The following is an 18,409-nucleotide window of genomic DNA, read 5'->3' on the forward strand; positions in this document are numbered from 1 at the left end:
TTGGAGCACCTTCCCTACGAGGAACGCCTAAACCAGCCTGGTGCACAAAAAAGCACAGGATTCAGTTTACTGAGAATATCCATTTTTTTTTTAAAGAGCATGTTTCTAGTCCACAGCTTGCAAAGCTGTGCTTGAAAGTGTGCAGGGAAACTTGGCAAAACTGCCAAACCCTGAAGAGTTGTAGCTAGAGACGGGTGCTACAGCACCCGGCGTGACTCCTTGTCTCTCCCCCCTTCCCCCCAGGGCTTGTGGAAGCAGAATAAGCTATGCAAAGTAAAACAGTTCATGCAAATTTGCATAATTTATACAAATTTGTATAATTTATTCAAAATTTGGATTATGTTGACACAGAATGTTCAACTGTTCTTTCCAGCACCGAGTACACCCAGTCATACTTACCTTCCTCTCTAAACTAGACCAAATGTGCAATTTTCCTTGGAGAAGAATGAAATCTTAAAGAATTCCTATCTCTATTCACACAGAAGGCAGCCAAATGCCTTTGCTTTCTAAGGAGTAATATATTAAAGGCGGCTTCCGTAAAGGCTGTAAGAAAGGAGCAATCACAAAAAGAAAGGAAAACGGAACTGACAGGGAACAAAGAGTTCTCATTCTAAACATCGGGCTGTCCTCTCCTAATCCCTAAGCCCTGAAGTGAAGGAACAAATTTCAATTTGCAGAAGGAAGTATTAAGGGGGAAAAGAAAACTTCCACCAGGATGAGGGAAAAACATATAGAAAAGAAAATAGTCATTTCACAAAAACAAAACATGGAACACAATTTATTTGCACACTGCAGCAAGCTAATAACGCATCACACGGCCCTCCTGACTAGGTGCTTTACGAATTCCAATAACAAGCCAGGCTGCTAACCAGTGCAGGCTCCAGGTTTCTCAGGGCCCTTGGGCAATGCACTCTCAATGGGCCCCCTTTCTCACTGAGTCTGTCTTCTCACCGCCATTGTCACTTGCTGCTATTGCTCCTCGTCCTCTTTCTTATCATCAGTATCATTTGCTTGCCTGAAAGGCAGAGAGCCAGTGAGCAAAGTAGGCAGTGGCATTTACTGATCCTTGTCACTTCCGCCATTGTCTTGGTCAGAGCAAGAGGCAAGTGAACAAGCAGGCTGCAATGGCGAAGAGGAGGCGCAAGTCCAGGGGGCTCCTATCAGTGGGCTCCTATCAGTGGGCCCCTGCTGGGATTTGGGCCCTTGACAGGTGCCTAACCATACCTACCTTTGATAACATACACTAACCATACACTAACCTTGCTAGTGTAGTGGCCAAGAGATTTAGCATCTGTAAACCACAAAGTCCCTGGTTCAAATCACACCTCTGCCAAGAACAGACTAAGTGATCTTGGGCAAGCTACTCTCAGCGTCACCCCCCCTTGCAACAAGGGGACAATAGGGGGCCAACTTCTAGAGCAGTGGTGGCCAACATGTGGTCCATGTGTGTCCCCTACCATCGTCCCCACACTGCTGAATTTGTCACAAATTTGACAGTAGCACAGAGGCAATTTTGGAGGAGGCAGGGAGGAATGAGCCTCTGACAGGGAGTTGGGGTGGGTGGGAACTGGCCCCTGGACCCCCGGAAGGTGCCCACTCCTGTCCTAGAGGGTTACTGTAAGGATTATTATTATTATTATATTTATTTATATCCCGCCTTTTTCCCCAGTACTGGGACTCACAGAGTTAATACATGTGAAGCTCTTTGAACAGTCTAAAGGGTTCAAAATTCTACACATTGTTATTTTTTGCAAATTGGGATCTGAGGAGCCTGGAGCCAGTATTAAAGTTATCACCACTACTCAACGTATCCTTTCACACAGAGAAGCAACCTCTTACTTTTTCCCTGAGCCTTTCTCCTGAGCCATTGCTATTTATTAATATTCTTTCCTATAGCATATAAAACATCCCCAAAACAAGCATATTTACTTGGAACAAGTCCCACACAGGATCAGCATCAGCAACGGGCATCCTTGGGCACCTAACAAGTCCTATCACCAGCCTGGCAGGGCCCAACAATGGCACCAGCCTGGCTGCCATGCTCTTTACATTTTTCTTCTGGCCTGGCATGCCAAGCAGCACCAGGTGGCTGGGACTAGCTGCCATTTAATTTCCCACCATGTTCCCAACCTTCTAGCATTACCCTGGGGCATTCTGGGAAATTTAAACAGTGGCCCCCAGCCATTGCTGCCAGGCAAGTGAACTATGGTCCACCAACAGAGGAGAGTTCCTTTGACTAGGTCCCCCTTCAAACATGGAGCCTGGTTCTACAGATTTCAACAGCACTGACTTTCAAGTATGTATAACACATCAGCTCTTAACTTTCTTATTTCACTGAGCTTCAAAGCAATCGTGTAAGGTTAAGTCACTATTATCCTGATTTTACAGCTAGGCAACTGATTTAGGGAACTAATTATTGTTGTTATTTATCCTATTTATTTCCTGACCTTCTTTCAAATTGCTCAGGGAAGCATACTTGGCTTCATCACATTTGTTTCTCCCTCAAAAACAGTGTGGAATAGGTTAGGCTGAGAGATGGTGACTTAGGCTCGGGGGCCCCCCCAGGGGCTTCCATGGCTGAAAGGTGAAGCAAACCCAGATCTGCCTGGGTTCAAGTCACACACACTATCTTTTGTACCACACTGGCTGCAACTTCCTCAAAATGTTTAGAGGGGTGGCTCTAAATCTGCAGTCTTCAGCCTAACCCCAAAAGCCCTCTGCAAGTGATGAGTTCAGACCACTGGCAGGACTTATCTGTCCTCAAGGGCCCAGCAGCCCACTAGGGAGGGAGAAGGGGGAGAAAGAAAGAAGATGGTAGAAAGCGAGAGAGAACCTTCCTGTATAGTATGCTAATAATCTAAGGTCCTCCTCCAGTGCTTCCTAGGAGGGAGGCTCAGAATGTGGAAATGAGGGAGAGGGCCTTCTAGATGGTGGCCCCTCAATTTTGGAATGAACTTCCCAGCAAGGCCCACCTGGCACCAATATTGTTATCTTTTCAGCACCAGGTTAAGATCTTCCTCTACTCTCAGGCTTTTGGCAGCACGTGATAAGGTTTTCATCAGGCCATGAGATTTCTTATTGTTGAAACATCTATAAATATAGACATTTGATACATCTATATTATATAGGTATGTGTGTCTGTACATATGTTTGCTGTCTGTTTATATATTTGTACAGAAACTCTTTTGATATTATGTACAATACTGTATTTTTAAGTATTTTAAACTCTGTAAAACACCCAGAGAATTTTGGCTATTAGATGATATAGAAATGTAATAAACAAATGAAATGAAAAGGGGGTGGTATCATCCACCTCTGGCCCTGGCCCATCCACCTCTGGCATGCTGCTCCAATAGATTAGCTCTGAGGGAATGTGCCTCTTGATGGAAAAAGGGTTCTCCACCCCTGGTTTAGAGCAAAAATCTGGCTCCGCTTTCTCAGGGCCCAAGCACAACCATCTAGCCTCTCAACTACACTGGTTCGTAAGGGCTTATTTCAAGCCCAGATCAGTGGCTATTTGTCTGTTATATTTAAGACAGTCTTCAAGGCAGCTTATTACAAATGTTAAAACGAATCTGTATTTTTTAAAAAACATCAAAAGCAGTAACTCAAAATCTTATAAATCCCTTTAAAATGGAACAGCCAAGAGGAAAGAAAAACCTAGCAGAAACACATTATTTATCTAATGCTCAAGAGAATAAAACCATTTTAACTTGGCAGCTAAAAGACAATGAAATTGTGCCACGAATTTCTCTGGGAAGGGTATTCCACAAAATGGAACACAAGCTTCTAATTATATGAAATGCCTGCCTTATTTTTGTCTTTTTTTTTGTCTGAGAGCTCAAATAAAAATAAATAAATTGATACTAACCTGAGAATGCCTTAATGAATCACCATCGCCTTTATTGTCTTTGCTGCAAAAGAGAAGAAAAGGTTTGGATTAAAAGCATTTCATAAAAGAAACAACATGCTCATTGTTTTATGCAATGACAACTACTGATAAAGTTACATTTTTAAAAAGGTGTCTGAAAGTAATAGCCTGATGGTCAAGATTTAAATAACTAAATGCAGGGAAGGGCTGTAACTCAGTGGCAGAGCCCCTGCTTTGCATGCAAAAGATCCCTGTTTTGATCCCCGGCATCTCCAGTAGTGCTGGAAAAACTCCTGCATGAAACTCTGCAGGGCGGCAGCCAGTCAGTGTCGACAATACTGGGCTAGGTGGACCAAGAGCCCGACTATGTTCCTAAATCGTAAGTTCTGACTTGTTCTTTGGCGACCCATATGGAAAATATTCCATTAGGGTGCAGAGCAGAGGAAGAGAAGGGAAGCAGGGCTATTCTGTTGGTTGTGTTAAGAGACCAGCTGCCTTTGGTTTTCCCAGCTGTCGCTTATGATAGCCATTCCATCAGGCCACAAAGCAGAGGCAGAGAAACAGGGTATCCCATCACCCTGCTGCAAAAGAAGTTGTCTTTGGCCCTCCCTCAACTATTACTTAGTGTAGTCATTCCATCAAGGTACCTAAACTGTTTCCATCCCAGCTGGTCGTTATTTATTTATTTTTAATAAGAACTGTAACTTTAAGAATGGGGGCCTAAGCTTGTTTTTCTCCTCTTCCCTCCCAATCCCTTTTCTGTTTTGTGTCATGTCTTTTATATTGAAAGCCTGAGGATAGGGGCTGCTGATATTTCTAAGCTGCTCTGGGAGCCTTTTTGGCTAAACAGCAGCATAAAAATACTTTAAACAAATAAATAAACAAAGCAAGCAAATAAATACATAAGTAAATACATAACATGTGAGAGATCAATCTCCAATTTACTAATGCTTAACAAAGTCAAATTCAAAGTCTTCCAGAAAACACTGCGAAGTTCTTCACACAATTTAAATATCCCTACATTCAAGAAAACCTTAATCCTAGGGCTCTCAAGGGGGATGCGTGCAAGCAAATGCAATCTGAAGCAAGACATTTTGAAGCTAATGAAACTGGCTTAAAAAGTCAGCAATGTAGTTTTAAAGTATAATTGGATTCTTAGGTATCGCAATTAACTGAAATGCTGGGCAAGAGTGATTTCTAAGCAAGTTACCTCTCTTCAGAAAACACTTCCATGTCATCTGGTCCTGTTCTGTCCACAGGTCTCAAGGAACCAAACGTTTCCATTGTCTGTCAAAACAACAAATATTAAGACAATTGCTATGAATCATCACTTCAAAAATTGGTACTTGAAATCATGAGTACATGATCTGTATTTATCTCTCAAGCAGTCAAGATTGCAGCATGCATTTTTTAGGGGACAAGGAGCAAAACACCGAGGATTGTGAAGGGCACAGAGGGAAGACCTATATATTGCAGGGATCCTGGGTTGCACTTGCAGCAATTTTGTGTAACACATGACCTTCTTGCACTACACCTCCCCACCCATGGGGAGAAGGAGTTAATGGGAAAGCAAAGGTGAAATCAGACAGAATTAGCTCTATATGAGCACAAAGCCACAGTCCTGACGTGCAGTGCCATTCCTTTCCCAAAATCCCTTTCTCCACAGGCATCACCTCAACACACACTCTCTCCACCACAGGTCACGACACCTTCTCCCTCAGCCTCTTGGAGAACCCATTGCTTGTTCCATGACTCTTAGACCCACTCACAAACTCCCTAACTTGGTTCATAACACTTATACTTCTATTGCAGCCTTCCCCAACCTGGTGCCCTCCAGGTGTGTTGGACTACATTTCCCATCATCCACAGCCTGTATGGCCATTGGCCATGCTGGCTGGGAATGATATGGGGTGGAACTTCAACACATCTGGAGAGCACCAGGTTGTGGAAAGCTGTAATATTGCATCCTCCTCTTCAACCTTCTCTGAAGCCCCTGGTTTCCGGGTCTTTGCATCAGGTGAGAGCAGAAGTCCTTGATCTATCCAATAGCTATGTCTGAAATGTTCCCAAGCTGCATCACCTCTTAAGTTCCGAGTTGGCAGCCCTGGAATCACTCACCCCTTCCCTTCTTTTGCTCATTTTTCGAAAGGTGTAAGAGAGGCAATTGGAATCTGTAATATATTAAGCTTAAGAAATAAGAATTTCAAGATTTGAACAGTGACAGAGCAAAAAACCCTTTGCAAACCTATGCCCCAATGGTAATAGCAAGGGCAACTTTGGAATCTAACCAAAAATAACTGGAAGGAGCTGTCTGCAGGACATTAACTCACAAACTAAATTAAAACGAATAATCCAGGTACTGAAACGTCTGTGGGAGTCCATGTCTTATGCTGCATGTATGACTCAAGAGCTTGTCTCTAGAGGAGAGCCTTCCTTGACCTAGTGCCCTCCAGATGTTTTGGACGTCACCTCCCCCAACCAACATGACCAATGGTTAGGAATGCTGGGAGTTGTAGTGTAAAACATCTGGACAGCACCAGGTTGGGAAAACTGCTAGAGGATAGGAGGCACAACCGATGCCTAAATCTGCCAAAGGAAGAAACTGGTCTTGCCTCAGCAATGTTCACATTTCATTGCTACAGAAAGTCATCTTCTGCTGTGAAGGTCAAAGAGGGATTTCTAGCAAGCTGTAGTGAAGAAGTGGCAAGTTGTGGAGAGTTTAATAATCCGGCCTTCCAGTCACACCCCCAGTCTCTTCTCCCATGCCTGCTATTTGCCAACATATGCTGAGGCAATCAATATAATTATTAAATCAAATATGTCAGATACTATATTTATTGCACTTCCAGCTCAAGAGACTCACAATTATGCTGTCTGGAATAGTAAAGGAGTAAAGCATGGGCTGTCACATGTGAGGAAAAATTACTTGTGTACAGTATGGTCTTATCAGCCTTTTAAAAGACAATTCAAGGCCTGGTCAGCCACACCTTTGCACATGCCCAAGCCACTGGTGAGGTGGTTTCATTTCCCCAGCCTGTGCTCCTCCTTTCCTCTTCTTTCGCCCATTACCCACCACTCCAACACATGCCAGGGCCCAATGACAATACAACGTTTCCAACCATTTAAAAAGTTCTTAAAATAAGGGGACAAATAACAGTTTAGTTTATCTATTGACTAGGCAGAACACGAAAAGCCACGGAACTTGCTACACCTGGAGCAAAGTGCCAAAAAAAAGAGAGGCAAACTGCATCGGCTTCGCCTGCCGAACACACTATCACACCGTGTTGCATTTCCAGGTTGCACAGTGCAGTGCTGAGCTATGTTGGCTGCACATGCAACCAAAACTGCACTCTCCATGCAGTGGACATGGCACGGTGCTTCTGGCTTTGAAACTGTAGCAAGAGGTGGTTTATGTCAGCTGTCCTGACATTCAATGGCATGGCGAGCAGATGATCATGGCAGCTGGCTGCCCTGCCAGGACACCTGCTCCTCCACCTTGCTCCTCACCTGCTCACTACTTGCAGCAGGCAAGCTCCAATACATGTGGTTGCTCTTAATGATCCACCCAACCTGCCAAGGGGATCTTGCAGTCATTTGTTCATAGCTTAGGGCTCAGATGAGCCATTCAGCACCAGCAGCCATTGAGGGCCCACAAAGAATGAACACCACTACGAGCAAAGCGTCCAAGTGGATCATCCCTCAAATCTCAATATGATGCCTGAAGGGGAATTCATAGGTTTGCTTACCAGAGGACTGTCCTGGTTCTCATTTAGTTCGGAAAGCTTGGTACTGGATTTCTGTCGCTTTGGTTTGCTCCTTTCTCCAATATATCCTGAGCTATTCTCCTGCAGTTTTTCCACCTCTTGAGCAGTCAGCATACACTCTTCAATGCTGTTGAAGCCAGAAGGAATATTCTCTTTATTGATGACCTCCCTACATAGAAAGAAGTTGCAGGGTTACAGATGGTTGTTTCAGCAAGTTCGTGAAAACAAACCAAGGAGTTGCCCTGACCAGAAATGTGCCCTTGCACAGTTCTGGGGGAAAAAAACTTGCAATTCGGGGCTTCTTTACATTTTAGTCAATAGGTGTACCAAGTCTAACTATTGGTATCTACCTCTAAGAAGCTTCAAATTCTACCTACAGTGTAGTGTAGCAACACATGGTGCAACAACCCAAGCAGGTCTGGGTGTGGTCAGTGCCTGGATGGGAGACTGCCTTGAATTCCACAGAACAAGGGTGAGGTATAAATGAAAATCCTAATATTCATACATCATCATCATCATGTAACATTAATAATAATAATACAGATGGCAGGATGAGATTAAATTTCCTTGAGGGTAGATCTTGCATAAATGAGAAGGGCACACAAGCCGACCATAAAATTAGCAACAGAAGTTAAATCCATTGCAAACAACCACAGTGTATGCTGAGCTAGTTTAATTCCTTTAATATGTATGAAATGTAAAAATCTGAATATTTGAAGGAACTCCCATCATAAAAAAAGCTTTATTCAAACAAGTGTATACCAAATCCCCAGATTTGTATTAGTTCTTCTGTCACTTGCACAGCAGAAATAAAGAATTTGCTTTATTGGATTTTCCCTCAGAAGCCTGTTTCTAATTTGTATGGATTATTACCTTAAAACATAATCTATTATGGCCTTGTAGGCCCCTTCCAACCCTACCATTCTATGATTCTATGGAATCAGATGCCATATATACATGGGGTTGATTCAGCTACAATATTCATTAAAATCTTAGCCACAAATCCCCTTGGTTATTAATTACTTAAAACACCTCCCACCCCTGGCAGGTAAACTGTGGATCAATTCTCAGGTTATGCCTCTGAATTAGTTCTTCACAGGACAAAATGTTTTGTGCATATTAGCAATTAAAAGTGTATTAGCTTTCAGTACATTGGAAAGCATACTTGGAACACAGGCATTCTGGCAGATGTTTCTGCCAAACTTTCTTAATGCAGGTTCAAGAAGTGAGGATAATTATGGTGCTTCAGCCCCAAATTTATTTGGGGAGGGGGGGTAGAGAAAAGCGAGAAGGAACTGACCCAGTGCTGACATTAAATATAATAGGGATTAGAGACTGAGCTGCAGGATCACACAATCCCTTCCTTTCTTGTCCACAGTTTTCCCCTACTTCCTCTATCCAGGTTTAGAATGTGTGACTGTTGACAATCTGATCCAATGTCTACATAGGGCCAAACTTGGAGTGACCTGATGCAGCAGATGTAACTTCCTCATTGGTTAGGGGATTAGAAGCAACCTGCTCTCCCTGCCTTCCTCTTGTGAGTGAATCCTTCCTCTCCCTTTCCTTTTTGGGGTTTACCAGCTCACCATGGTGCAGCACCAATATGAACACGAATTAACCACGTTTTGTAACCATGGTTAGAAGTGAGTCTGCAACCTTTTGAGGTTTGAGTTGGCTATTGTTAATGTAACTGGCAGTCAGGATATAGCACTGATGTGCTGTCTAGTTCTGAAAAGGGAAGGAAGGGGGGAATTTATGCACAAGAAAGGAAGCAGCGTGTGCCTCTAGACATAATGCACACGTCCCCTTAGCATCTAGGGCCTGGTGGACACCCTTATGCACTGGCACTTCTGCCTGTGTGTCATGTGGCATTTCTCAGCTTCCAATCCCCAAACTGCCAATGTGCCTGTCTCTGGACCTCTCCATTTTCTTAGGGCGACTTCCCATGTTACCAAACTTCTACACAGAGATGAAGGGGCTAACATGAAAAATGCCTTGTCTGAATATCTTCCAGGTACATTATTTTGCTGCATTTAAACTTTATTTATTCATTAATTAAATTTCTATACCACCCAATAGCCAAAGCTCTCTGGGCAGTTCACAAAACTTAACGCTTAACTACGCCATGGGTAGCTGCAGCCAATTACCGAGTCCCACCAAGAGATGCCGCAGAGAAAAACCTGTGCCTAAAAAACCTGACAGATGCATTTAAGATACATGCAAGTTTCATACCAGTTCCTACAGTGAAATGCTTTCCACATAGGAATTTTGTAACACGGCAAGTGGCCCTCTGTGAGCCCCATCCTGTGGAACTTCAAGCTCCAGGGAATGGCTCAATCAGAGCCACTCTCTGGATTAGGGAGTCTTGGCTGTGGTAGAACACTGTGTCATTTGCTGTATCGATTCTAAAGGACTTCTGGTGAACAGAAGGCAGGATGGCTTACTCTGATACTTGCATGTGTGTCTGCAGCCTAGTTCTCACTGAGGTGGTGAACGAGTGTTTGGGCTATTAAACTTCAGGTTGTGTGTGTGTGTGTATGTAGGGGGGTGGGGAGGGAGTATCATATGATTGAATGCTCCACCATACAAACCATAAAGAAATCCACACACACAGAAAAGTAGCACGTCAGGGACAAGGGTTCTGGCTGCTCCTTTGCCCTGACATGCTATTTTTCTATCTGCATGGATGATGATGATGATGATGATGATTATTATTTTGTATGCTTGAGCAATCAGTAATGTGAACACCTGTCCCCAGTCCCAAGCATTCTGAAGTTGAACAACCCAGACACTAATTTACCACCCCAGTGTATGTTTCACTATCAGAATCTTTCTTTTCTTTTTTAAAACTTGAACATCTGCCCTCCCTGAAGCAAAAGGCATAAAATGCTACACCAAAGAATGAAGGCTGGAATGTTGAAAAGTCAGGCTAGGAAACATTCAAAACACCAAGGAGAACTGACCTTCCTGTCAACTAGAATCTGATCCCATTAGATTTCATTTTAGCAAAGACAGAAATGAAACAGAAAGGAGCTCAAAATATTCAGGTCAAGTAGGACAGGAGCCCTTTTGAAAAGTGTCCAACTCCACCCCACCCCACCCCCAGTTCTGATTTTATAGGCCATGTATATACAAAGCTGTTCACATAGTAACAGCGATAAAAGATATTACAAGATCCAAATCTACAAAATCTGACTACTAGCAGAACTGCAGCAAACCAAAAGATCTGCCTTTATATTGTTGCTGAAGTCAAAAAAAAAGAAAAGAAAGGTGTATCAGAGATCTGTCTCAGGACATCTGATAGCCCACTTTGTAATGTGATTTTTCATAAGTTTATTTCATGCAATGAATCTATTATGTGGAACCAAAGGTTCCACCCGTAGCTAGACTCCATGCATATTAATGCCATCCACCCTTTCTCAGTCTAAAAGTCTCCTTGTTGTCCCATTTTATAGGTTCTGCTTAATGTCTGTAGTCAGTATTGCAAGACATGATCAGGCACAAAGAGTAAGCTTCACAAAAATTCTGGATTTTTAAGGCTTGTTAGAAATGGACCAACCTGCGGATAACACCCTCAATTAGGGCTTCTAATGAGTTCACATCATACCCAGTCAGTGGGTATGTTGTAAAAAGACAGAACTTGAGATTGAGCCATAGCTCAATGGCAGAGCTCATGCTTTTTGTGCAGACAGTCCCAGGATCAATCCACAGCGTCTCCAGTTGTGTGGTGAAGTAGCAAGTGATGAGAAAGATCTCTGCCCAAGACTTCCAAGAGCCACTGCCAGTCAGACTAGATCAGCGTTCCACAACATGGCACCCTCCAGATGTGTAGGACTACAACCCCTAGCATTTCCACCCAACATGGATGGCTGGGGATGCTGGGAGTTATAGTCCACACACCTGGAAGGCATTGCATCGAGGAAGGCTGGAATAGACAATACCAGGCTAAAAGGACCAACGGTCTGAGTCACTATAAGTCAGCTTCATTATGTTCATATGAGAAGCTGAAGCTAGAAGACACATAAAAAGGCAGAACTGCAAATGAACAGGAAAACTGCACAGGGGGCGGCAGGGAAGGAACCCAACTGCAGTGCTATATGCTGCCAAACACATACGCCAGCCCATCTCTGACCTGCGTACCTGAGAAGCCTTGCAGCATGAGGCGAACAGTGTCCTTTAGCCACCTCTGGGGATGGAAAACACCCCCCATTTCCCCAAGGAGGCTAACCATTTTGCTTCTACTGTAAAGAAAAACGTTCTGAATTTTTACTTGAGGATACCGATGTTATGTTCCCCCCAAGGACAGGAAAAGAATTAAGCGTTTCATCCACTGTGCGCTACAACAGCAACATGGTAGTGTCACTTTGCGTTCGTTGGCAGCATAGGAAGCTGTCTTGTACTGAGTCAGACCTAATGCCCAGACCAGCATCAGCACCAGACCATCAGCCCAGTTCAATGTCCCAAGCAGAGGACTCTTCCCAGCCCTTGTGTGTGCAAAAGCACCTGCTCTGCCACTAAACTCTAGCCCCCCCCCCGTGCCAAGGAGGATATCCAGGTCTACTTCCTTAGACGGAAACTTTGGGGAAGGAAGGAGGAGAGAGAAAAATCGGGTACCAGCAGGCCATCTGGTCCCTGAATAACTGGAGGGTTGAAAGGTTGTTCTTGGTGGATTTACACCAGGGGTGTTGGGCTGCTTTCAACCTGACGGTCAATTTTCATTTCAGAGAAGCTCTCAGGGGTCCATATTCCAGCGGTGGGCAGAGCCAAAGGCAAACTGGGCAGGGCTGCAGCAAAATGGGGGTTGGGCACAAAATACAAGCATATTTTAGCTTACAGGCCTTACTGCCAGTAATTAAGCCTTAGAAGAAGAGGCATTTCAACCTTTTAGAATGGGGGGGGAAACTGCACAATAGCCAGGAAACCACCAAACAGTGCTTGGAGGAAAGGGAGTAAAGCCATCTGGGGAACCCCAGAGGGCTGAACTGGGACCCCTGAACTGCCAGATTTGGCCCCCTGAAGCTGAGGTTCTGCATTCCTGATTTACATAGTACAGCCTCCAATCACCAGGTGGAAATGTGGAAACCTGCTGTCCCCAACTCGGCACCCTCCAATTCCCAAACCAGCTTATACCATGCCACGTTTGTAGGAAGCTCTCCTGCGAGACAGCCATGTGGCTCACTCACTGCCTGCTTTCCACTGTAGTAAAGACACAGCTCTTTGGTTTTAAAGACTCTGATGAATTCCACCCCTCTGCCACCACACACATTTTTTGTTCATTCGTGTTTTAACCATCACTGTAATTTTGATGTGGACTGCTTGAGCAGCCTTGAGGGTATTTTTTTAAGAAGGAAAGGAGGAATATAAAATATTTCAATGTTAACTATTAAAATAGTTCTGCTTTATAAATATATTCTTCCTCTGGAATACAGAATCACACTCTTCTTTATCTCTGTAGCAATCGCTAACCTGAGATGGGGTTTACGGGAGTGACGTGTTTTAAAATAATTGTGTGTTTTTAATTTTACTGGCATAATTACCATTTTATTTGTACTGTTAATGTATGTAGACAGTTCCCTACCTCAGTAGACGTCACCTGAAAGGCAGCCAGGGATTATTTACTTGCTTAATAAATAAGTTAAATATTTGCTCTGGAGCCCACCAGGTGGCTTCACCTTGGAAGTCTTGAAGTCTTGGTGGCTTCAGAGAATGAAATTCTGTCATTTCATACTATCTGAAAATTGCTGTGACAGATTTCTAAAAGGGAGGAAGAAATCACCATCGTACATATCTCTGTTCCTTCGGGCTTCATCCTGTTCTTTATGATGCCGCCTCCGCTGCCGGGCAGACACGTTGGAAGATGTTGACGAGGTCCCAGATTCAGAGTCTTCAGAACTTTGACCGCCAGAGCCATGAACGTCAAAAAGATGTTGCTCGACAGCTGACCGGATGGTTTTTTCTAAGTATCTTTCAAGCCAAAGTAAATAAATAAAATATATATTTTAAAACCCAACCTATAAAAATAACAGTCAATCAATATAAACCTCTGACAGAATGTTACTTAAAACAAAAATGCTGTCATTGCTTCCTGGGCAGAGTCTGAAGAATCATGATGCAGCCACCTTGCTGAAGCTCTGCAGGTCATTACTTGGGTGGATGTTGTCCTGGGAACACCATGTACATGCATGTAATGGTCACCAGTTTGGATAACTTTAAAAGGAGATGAGACATTCATGAAGGATAAAGCTATCAATGGCTACTACTCCTCATGGCTATATGCTACCTCCAGTATCAGAGGGAATATGCTTATGTACAACAGTTGCTGGGGAACATGGGCAGGAGGGTGCTGTTGCACTCAGGTCCTACTCGTGGGTTTCCCACAGCAACTGGTTGGCCGCTATGTGAACAGAACGTTGGACTAGATGGATCTTTGGTTTGATCCAACATGGCTCTTTTTATGGATGCACACCCACATCTCTTAACAGTTAAGACATATCTAATCTGTTTTAAGTGACCCTAAGTATGTACCCTTGCTTATGAACTTGAGGAGAGCCTTACGGAGTTGGTTTTATCCTCAAAGGTGGGATGTAAGTAAATTAAATAATAATAACATCTATGTGGTACAGCATTCTTTGCAAGAGAACCTGCAAAGCAGGTATAATGTAATCCACCAGAAATCAGCCAGTGGTCCATCAGCATACCACAGTCTGGATACCCCTGCACTACGTGCCTTCAAATATACAGGAAATATACAAAGTGTTTCAATCAAAATGTCTCAAGCGATGCATCTACATGACTACAGCTTTGTTTTCAGCACTATCAGTCGCTAATGAATTTTATCAAGGATAGGTTTGCCAAGTCAACAAAATAAACGTAATAAACATACTAAACATAATAATAGAAAGAACAACTAAAAACTAAAGGACAAGATATAAAGTTGTCACTTACTCTCCGGTAGCAGGGATGTTGTTATTGTTGACTTGTGACACGTGAGCACTGCATGAAAAGAAGTTAAAAGTTAGATCTAAAGAGCATAGAGAAAATCTTCGTAAAAGAACCTTAGTGTTTCATTTGGATGCTGAATTATCTGTTTGATGAATAAAAGTTCTCATTATCAGGTAGGACATAAGTTTCCAAAAAAACAGCACACATAGACCTTATACTTTGGCTGGGTTCACACATGTGTATGCACGCACTACTTGATTTGTGTACACTCGGGAAGCTGAATGAGTGAATTGACTCCACTGAGAAAGGTCATATTTGTGGTGCTTTGTCTATGACAGTGATTCACAGATACAAGTCACCACTTGGTGTTTTATTAAACAAGTGATGGAATATGTACGTGCATGTGAATCGGCCCTTTATAATCAAAGTTTTAGGGGGTAGCAATTCACCTCTCATTTCTGGAGAAGCTGCTGTGACTCACCCAAAGCAAAAGGATAGAATAGGTTACACACAATGCGCAAACAAAACTCCAGGCTCTGTCACAGTATTTACACAGAGCTTTAAAATGCACCTTTGAACACATTCAGCTCATAAAGAAGTGGATTGGCTTTTAAAAAAGAGAACAAATCTGTTAGCGTAGCTAAGCCGCATTTTACATGGCAGATGCATTTCTTACATGTTCACCTTCACGGGATCCCAGTCTATTTCTGAGCACAATTTGAAGTGCTTGTTGACTACACAGACATAGGGTTGGAAGGGGCCTACAAGACCATCGAGTCCAACCCCCTGCTCAGTACAGGAAGCCTGATTCCCAGGCGGTCTCCCATCCAAGTACTAACCAGGGCTGACCCTGCTTAGCTTCCAAGATCAGACGAGATCAAGCACATCCAGTGCGTTGCTTGCTCTTGTAAATACTGTAAAGCACCCTTCCTCAATCTGGCACCCTGCAGATGTGCTGGACTACCACTGCCAACATGCTCCAGCCAGGTCAGGAAAAGCTGTTGTAAAGCAAGAAGGAGAGGTGCATCCGTAAACTCATTAGTGTGGAACACATTGCCCCCCCCCCCGCTCCACACATATTTACAGGCATGTCACCCCTTCATGCTTTGTGCAGAACTCCCAGTGTATATGCAATAAAAGAACCTGTTGGCCTTTGGCATCAAATGGCTGTGAGAACCTCCATGTGCAGAGCCAGTATATCAGATGCTAGTAACAGACAACTTGAGAGGGCTGCAGACTTTATGACTGCTTTACCAACTTCCCACAGGAAGTGTCTTTCTGGCCATGAAAGTTGGACTGGGTGCATCCTTGGTCTGATCCAGCATGGCAGTTCTTACATTCTTAACACAGAGAACAGGCACCAGATACAGCCTGCTTGCACTGGGGGGCAGGGGGGGGAGTGTCCTCTGACAGTACATGAGGCAGAAGGCGCAACACATCCAGCTGAGCACACACAACGGTCTACGTGCAAATGAGCACATGGTTTCCCCGCACATAAGTGAAGCCATGTAGGAGACGTTGCCATGTGAGAGGAAGTACTTCGTTTGATTCATCCGCTATTCTGCGTAAATTGAACTCTGGGCACACAAAGAACCACAATAGCCCAGTTTAACTTCCCATAATTGCTCCCTGTCCAAAGCTTTGTCTTCCTAAGAATCAGATGTGCCATGATGCACAACGCTTCTCCAGATCTTAACCCAAGGCAAGATTATATTTGAGACCTCCGGAGCCCCGTCTCCCCCCTCCCCGCCGACTCAGCTTTGCAGATAACAGGGCCATGTGACATTTTACTGACGTTCACCCTGACTACAGTATTCATTAAACCAAGTTGTTATGAGCTTAGAACATTTCATTTGGCTTGATCCTCTTATCGGCAAGAGAATTAGTTAGCCCAGCTGGCTGGCCTGCTTATATGTAAATCAACACGACACGGTTACATTACAGGAGGGTCTAAGGGAAAGCGACGCTATGAAATGCAAGGCTCAGTGCGCCACCCTAACTGACACTTGCTGAACGAGAAACTGCTACTGCCAATGGCAGCTGTATTACTTTAAGCACCTTGATTTCTTAAAAACTTTCCCCTTCTGTTTCCTTGCTGGTACTTCAAAGTGGCATGCAAGCCCAGCCTGCCCACCTCCCCAGCATGTGTTGGATTGGCTCAGAAATAAGCAAGAGGCTAAGCACAGAGAAATGGGTTACTTTCATATAACGCAGGGGGGTGAGCAACCTCACAGCCTATGGTTCAACTGGGACTGAATGCTATTTAGTGCAGACCGCCAGGTCTTGTTAAAGAACGGACTAAAAATGGGTTAAGGACCTAGCTCTCATGATTTATCTAATCCCAGCCTATCCGTACGATAGCAGCGTGGGACAACAGCCTTATAGAAATACAACCAAGGTATACAAACGTATCGAAAAACCTACTACTCAAATAGCTCTTGCTCGTCCCTGTTTACAAAAAGATTGCACAAGCAAGCAAGACTTCCATCAGCTTAAGATGATGCTTCCAGGACTGCCTCATATATGAGATTTTTCTTACATGGGTGTCCATGACTGTGGCACGTGTGTGTGTACGTGGGGAATGCGCACAGCCATATACACCAATATATAGGAACACAGGACACTGCCTTATACCAGGTCAGACTATTTGTTCATCTGGCCCAGTACTGTCCACAATGCCTGCCAGCGGCTCCCCGTAATCTTGTGGCAGAAGTCTTTCCTATCAACTGCTACGTGCTCTTTTTTAAACTGGAGATGCCGAGGGGTGAACCTGGGACCTCGGGCATGCAAAGCCCCTGCTCTGTTACTGAGGTTACAGTTCCTTCCCAAAGATGTGATGCACTGTGGCTTAGGCACACAAATGTATGTTCACATATGTTCATGTATACGAATGTCCAAAGGCTATTTCACAACTATACACCAGGTGTGTTGAACCTCAGGCCTGCGGGCCAAATCTGGCCCCCCTGGTCTCCCAATTAATTGCACCGTTTATTTTTTTTCCAACCTAAAAGGCTGAAAAATTATTTGTTTACAATATTTATATACCACTCCACATCAACGATTTTGGTGCGGTGAATGAGATAAAAGAATAAAACTCCATAATTAAAACAATTAAAACATTTTAAAATAACAGATTCTGAACTTAATAGCCGCAGCTGGTCACTCAGGGAAGTCCACTCGCAATAACAATGTCTTCAGGAGGCACCGAAAGCAACACAACGTTGGTGCCTGCCTGACCTCCAAAGGCAGGGAGTTCCACAGGAAGAGGGCCACCATGCTGAAGGCTCTTTTCCTGGTGGACTCCAAGCAGGCCATAGATCCATGTGGAACCACCAGGAGCAAGCCCTCCGATGACCTCAGTGACTGGACAGGTTGGTAAAGAAGAAGGTGCTCTCTCAGGTATCCTGGTCCCAATTTGTTTAGGACTTTGTACACTAGTGTTAGTAGGGAGAAATGCCTCTTCCTAATGCTTGGTTACTGACAGTAAGAGCTTTAAGCTAAAATATGCTTGTATTTTTGATATTTTGGGTATGCCCCTTTGGCTCCGCCCCACCCATCACTGGAATGCAGCCTTCTCCGAAACTGAATTTGGCCCTCAGGCTGAAAGAGGTTCAACACCCAGGCTTTACACAGAGTGAAACCCAGACCTGCAATCAAGTGTACGCTTCACAGGGAGCAGCAACTTGATGAATGTACCTGTACGACACTTCTGATTATTTTAGAGCAAACTACCCTCTCAAGGCAGCTTCCATGAAAGATAAACAACGCAGTATACATAAACCTAAAATGGACTGGGCGCATGTGTTTGCAAGGTTACCGACTGATGAGGAAA

General features: G+C 43.9%; 1 protein-coding gene across 3 annotated transcripts in view; it reads right to left on the reverse strand.

Moving 5' to 3' along the window:
- The window catches only part of FAM13A (family with sequence similarity 13 member A), a 196,142-nt gene that overhangs the window by 48,692 nt on the left and 129,041 nt on the right, over positions 1–18,409 (reverse strand). For all 3 annotated transcript variants that reach the window (XM_084855625.1, XM_084855624.1, XM_084855623.1), the window contains 5 exons: positions 14,581–14,628; positions 13,420–13,599; positions 7,618–7,804; positions 5,082–5,158; positions 3,872–3,914 (listed from right to left, as the gene is read on the reverse strand). In XM_084855625.1, coding sequence (XP_084711751.1) covers positions 3,872–3,914; positions 5,082–5,158; positions 7,618–7,804; positions 13,420–13,599; positions 14,581–14,628 — 535 coding nt within the window. The remainder of the gene's footprint in view (positions 1–3,871; positions 3,915–5,081; positions 5,159–7,617; positions 7,805–13,419; positions 13,600–14,580; positions 14,629–18,409) is intronic.

Source organism: Heloderma suspectum, chromosome 5 (genome assembly GCF_057233095.1).
Source record: "Heloderma suspectum isolate Gila_16-S chromosome 5, 16-S_ref, whole genome shotgun sequence".
Classification (NCBI taxonomy): Eukaryota; Metazoa; Chordata; class Lepidosauria; order Squamata; family Helodermatidae; genus Heloderma; species Heloderma suspectum.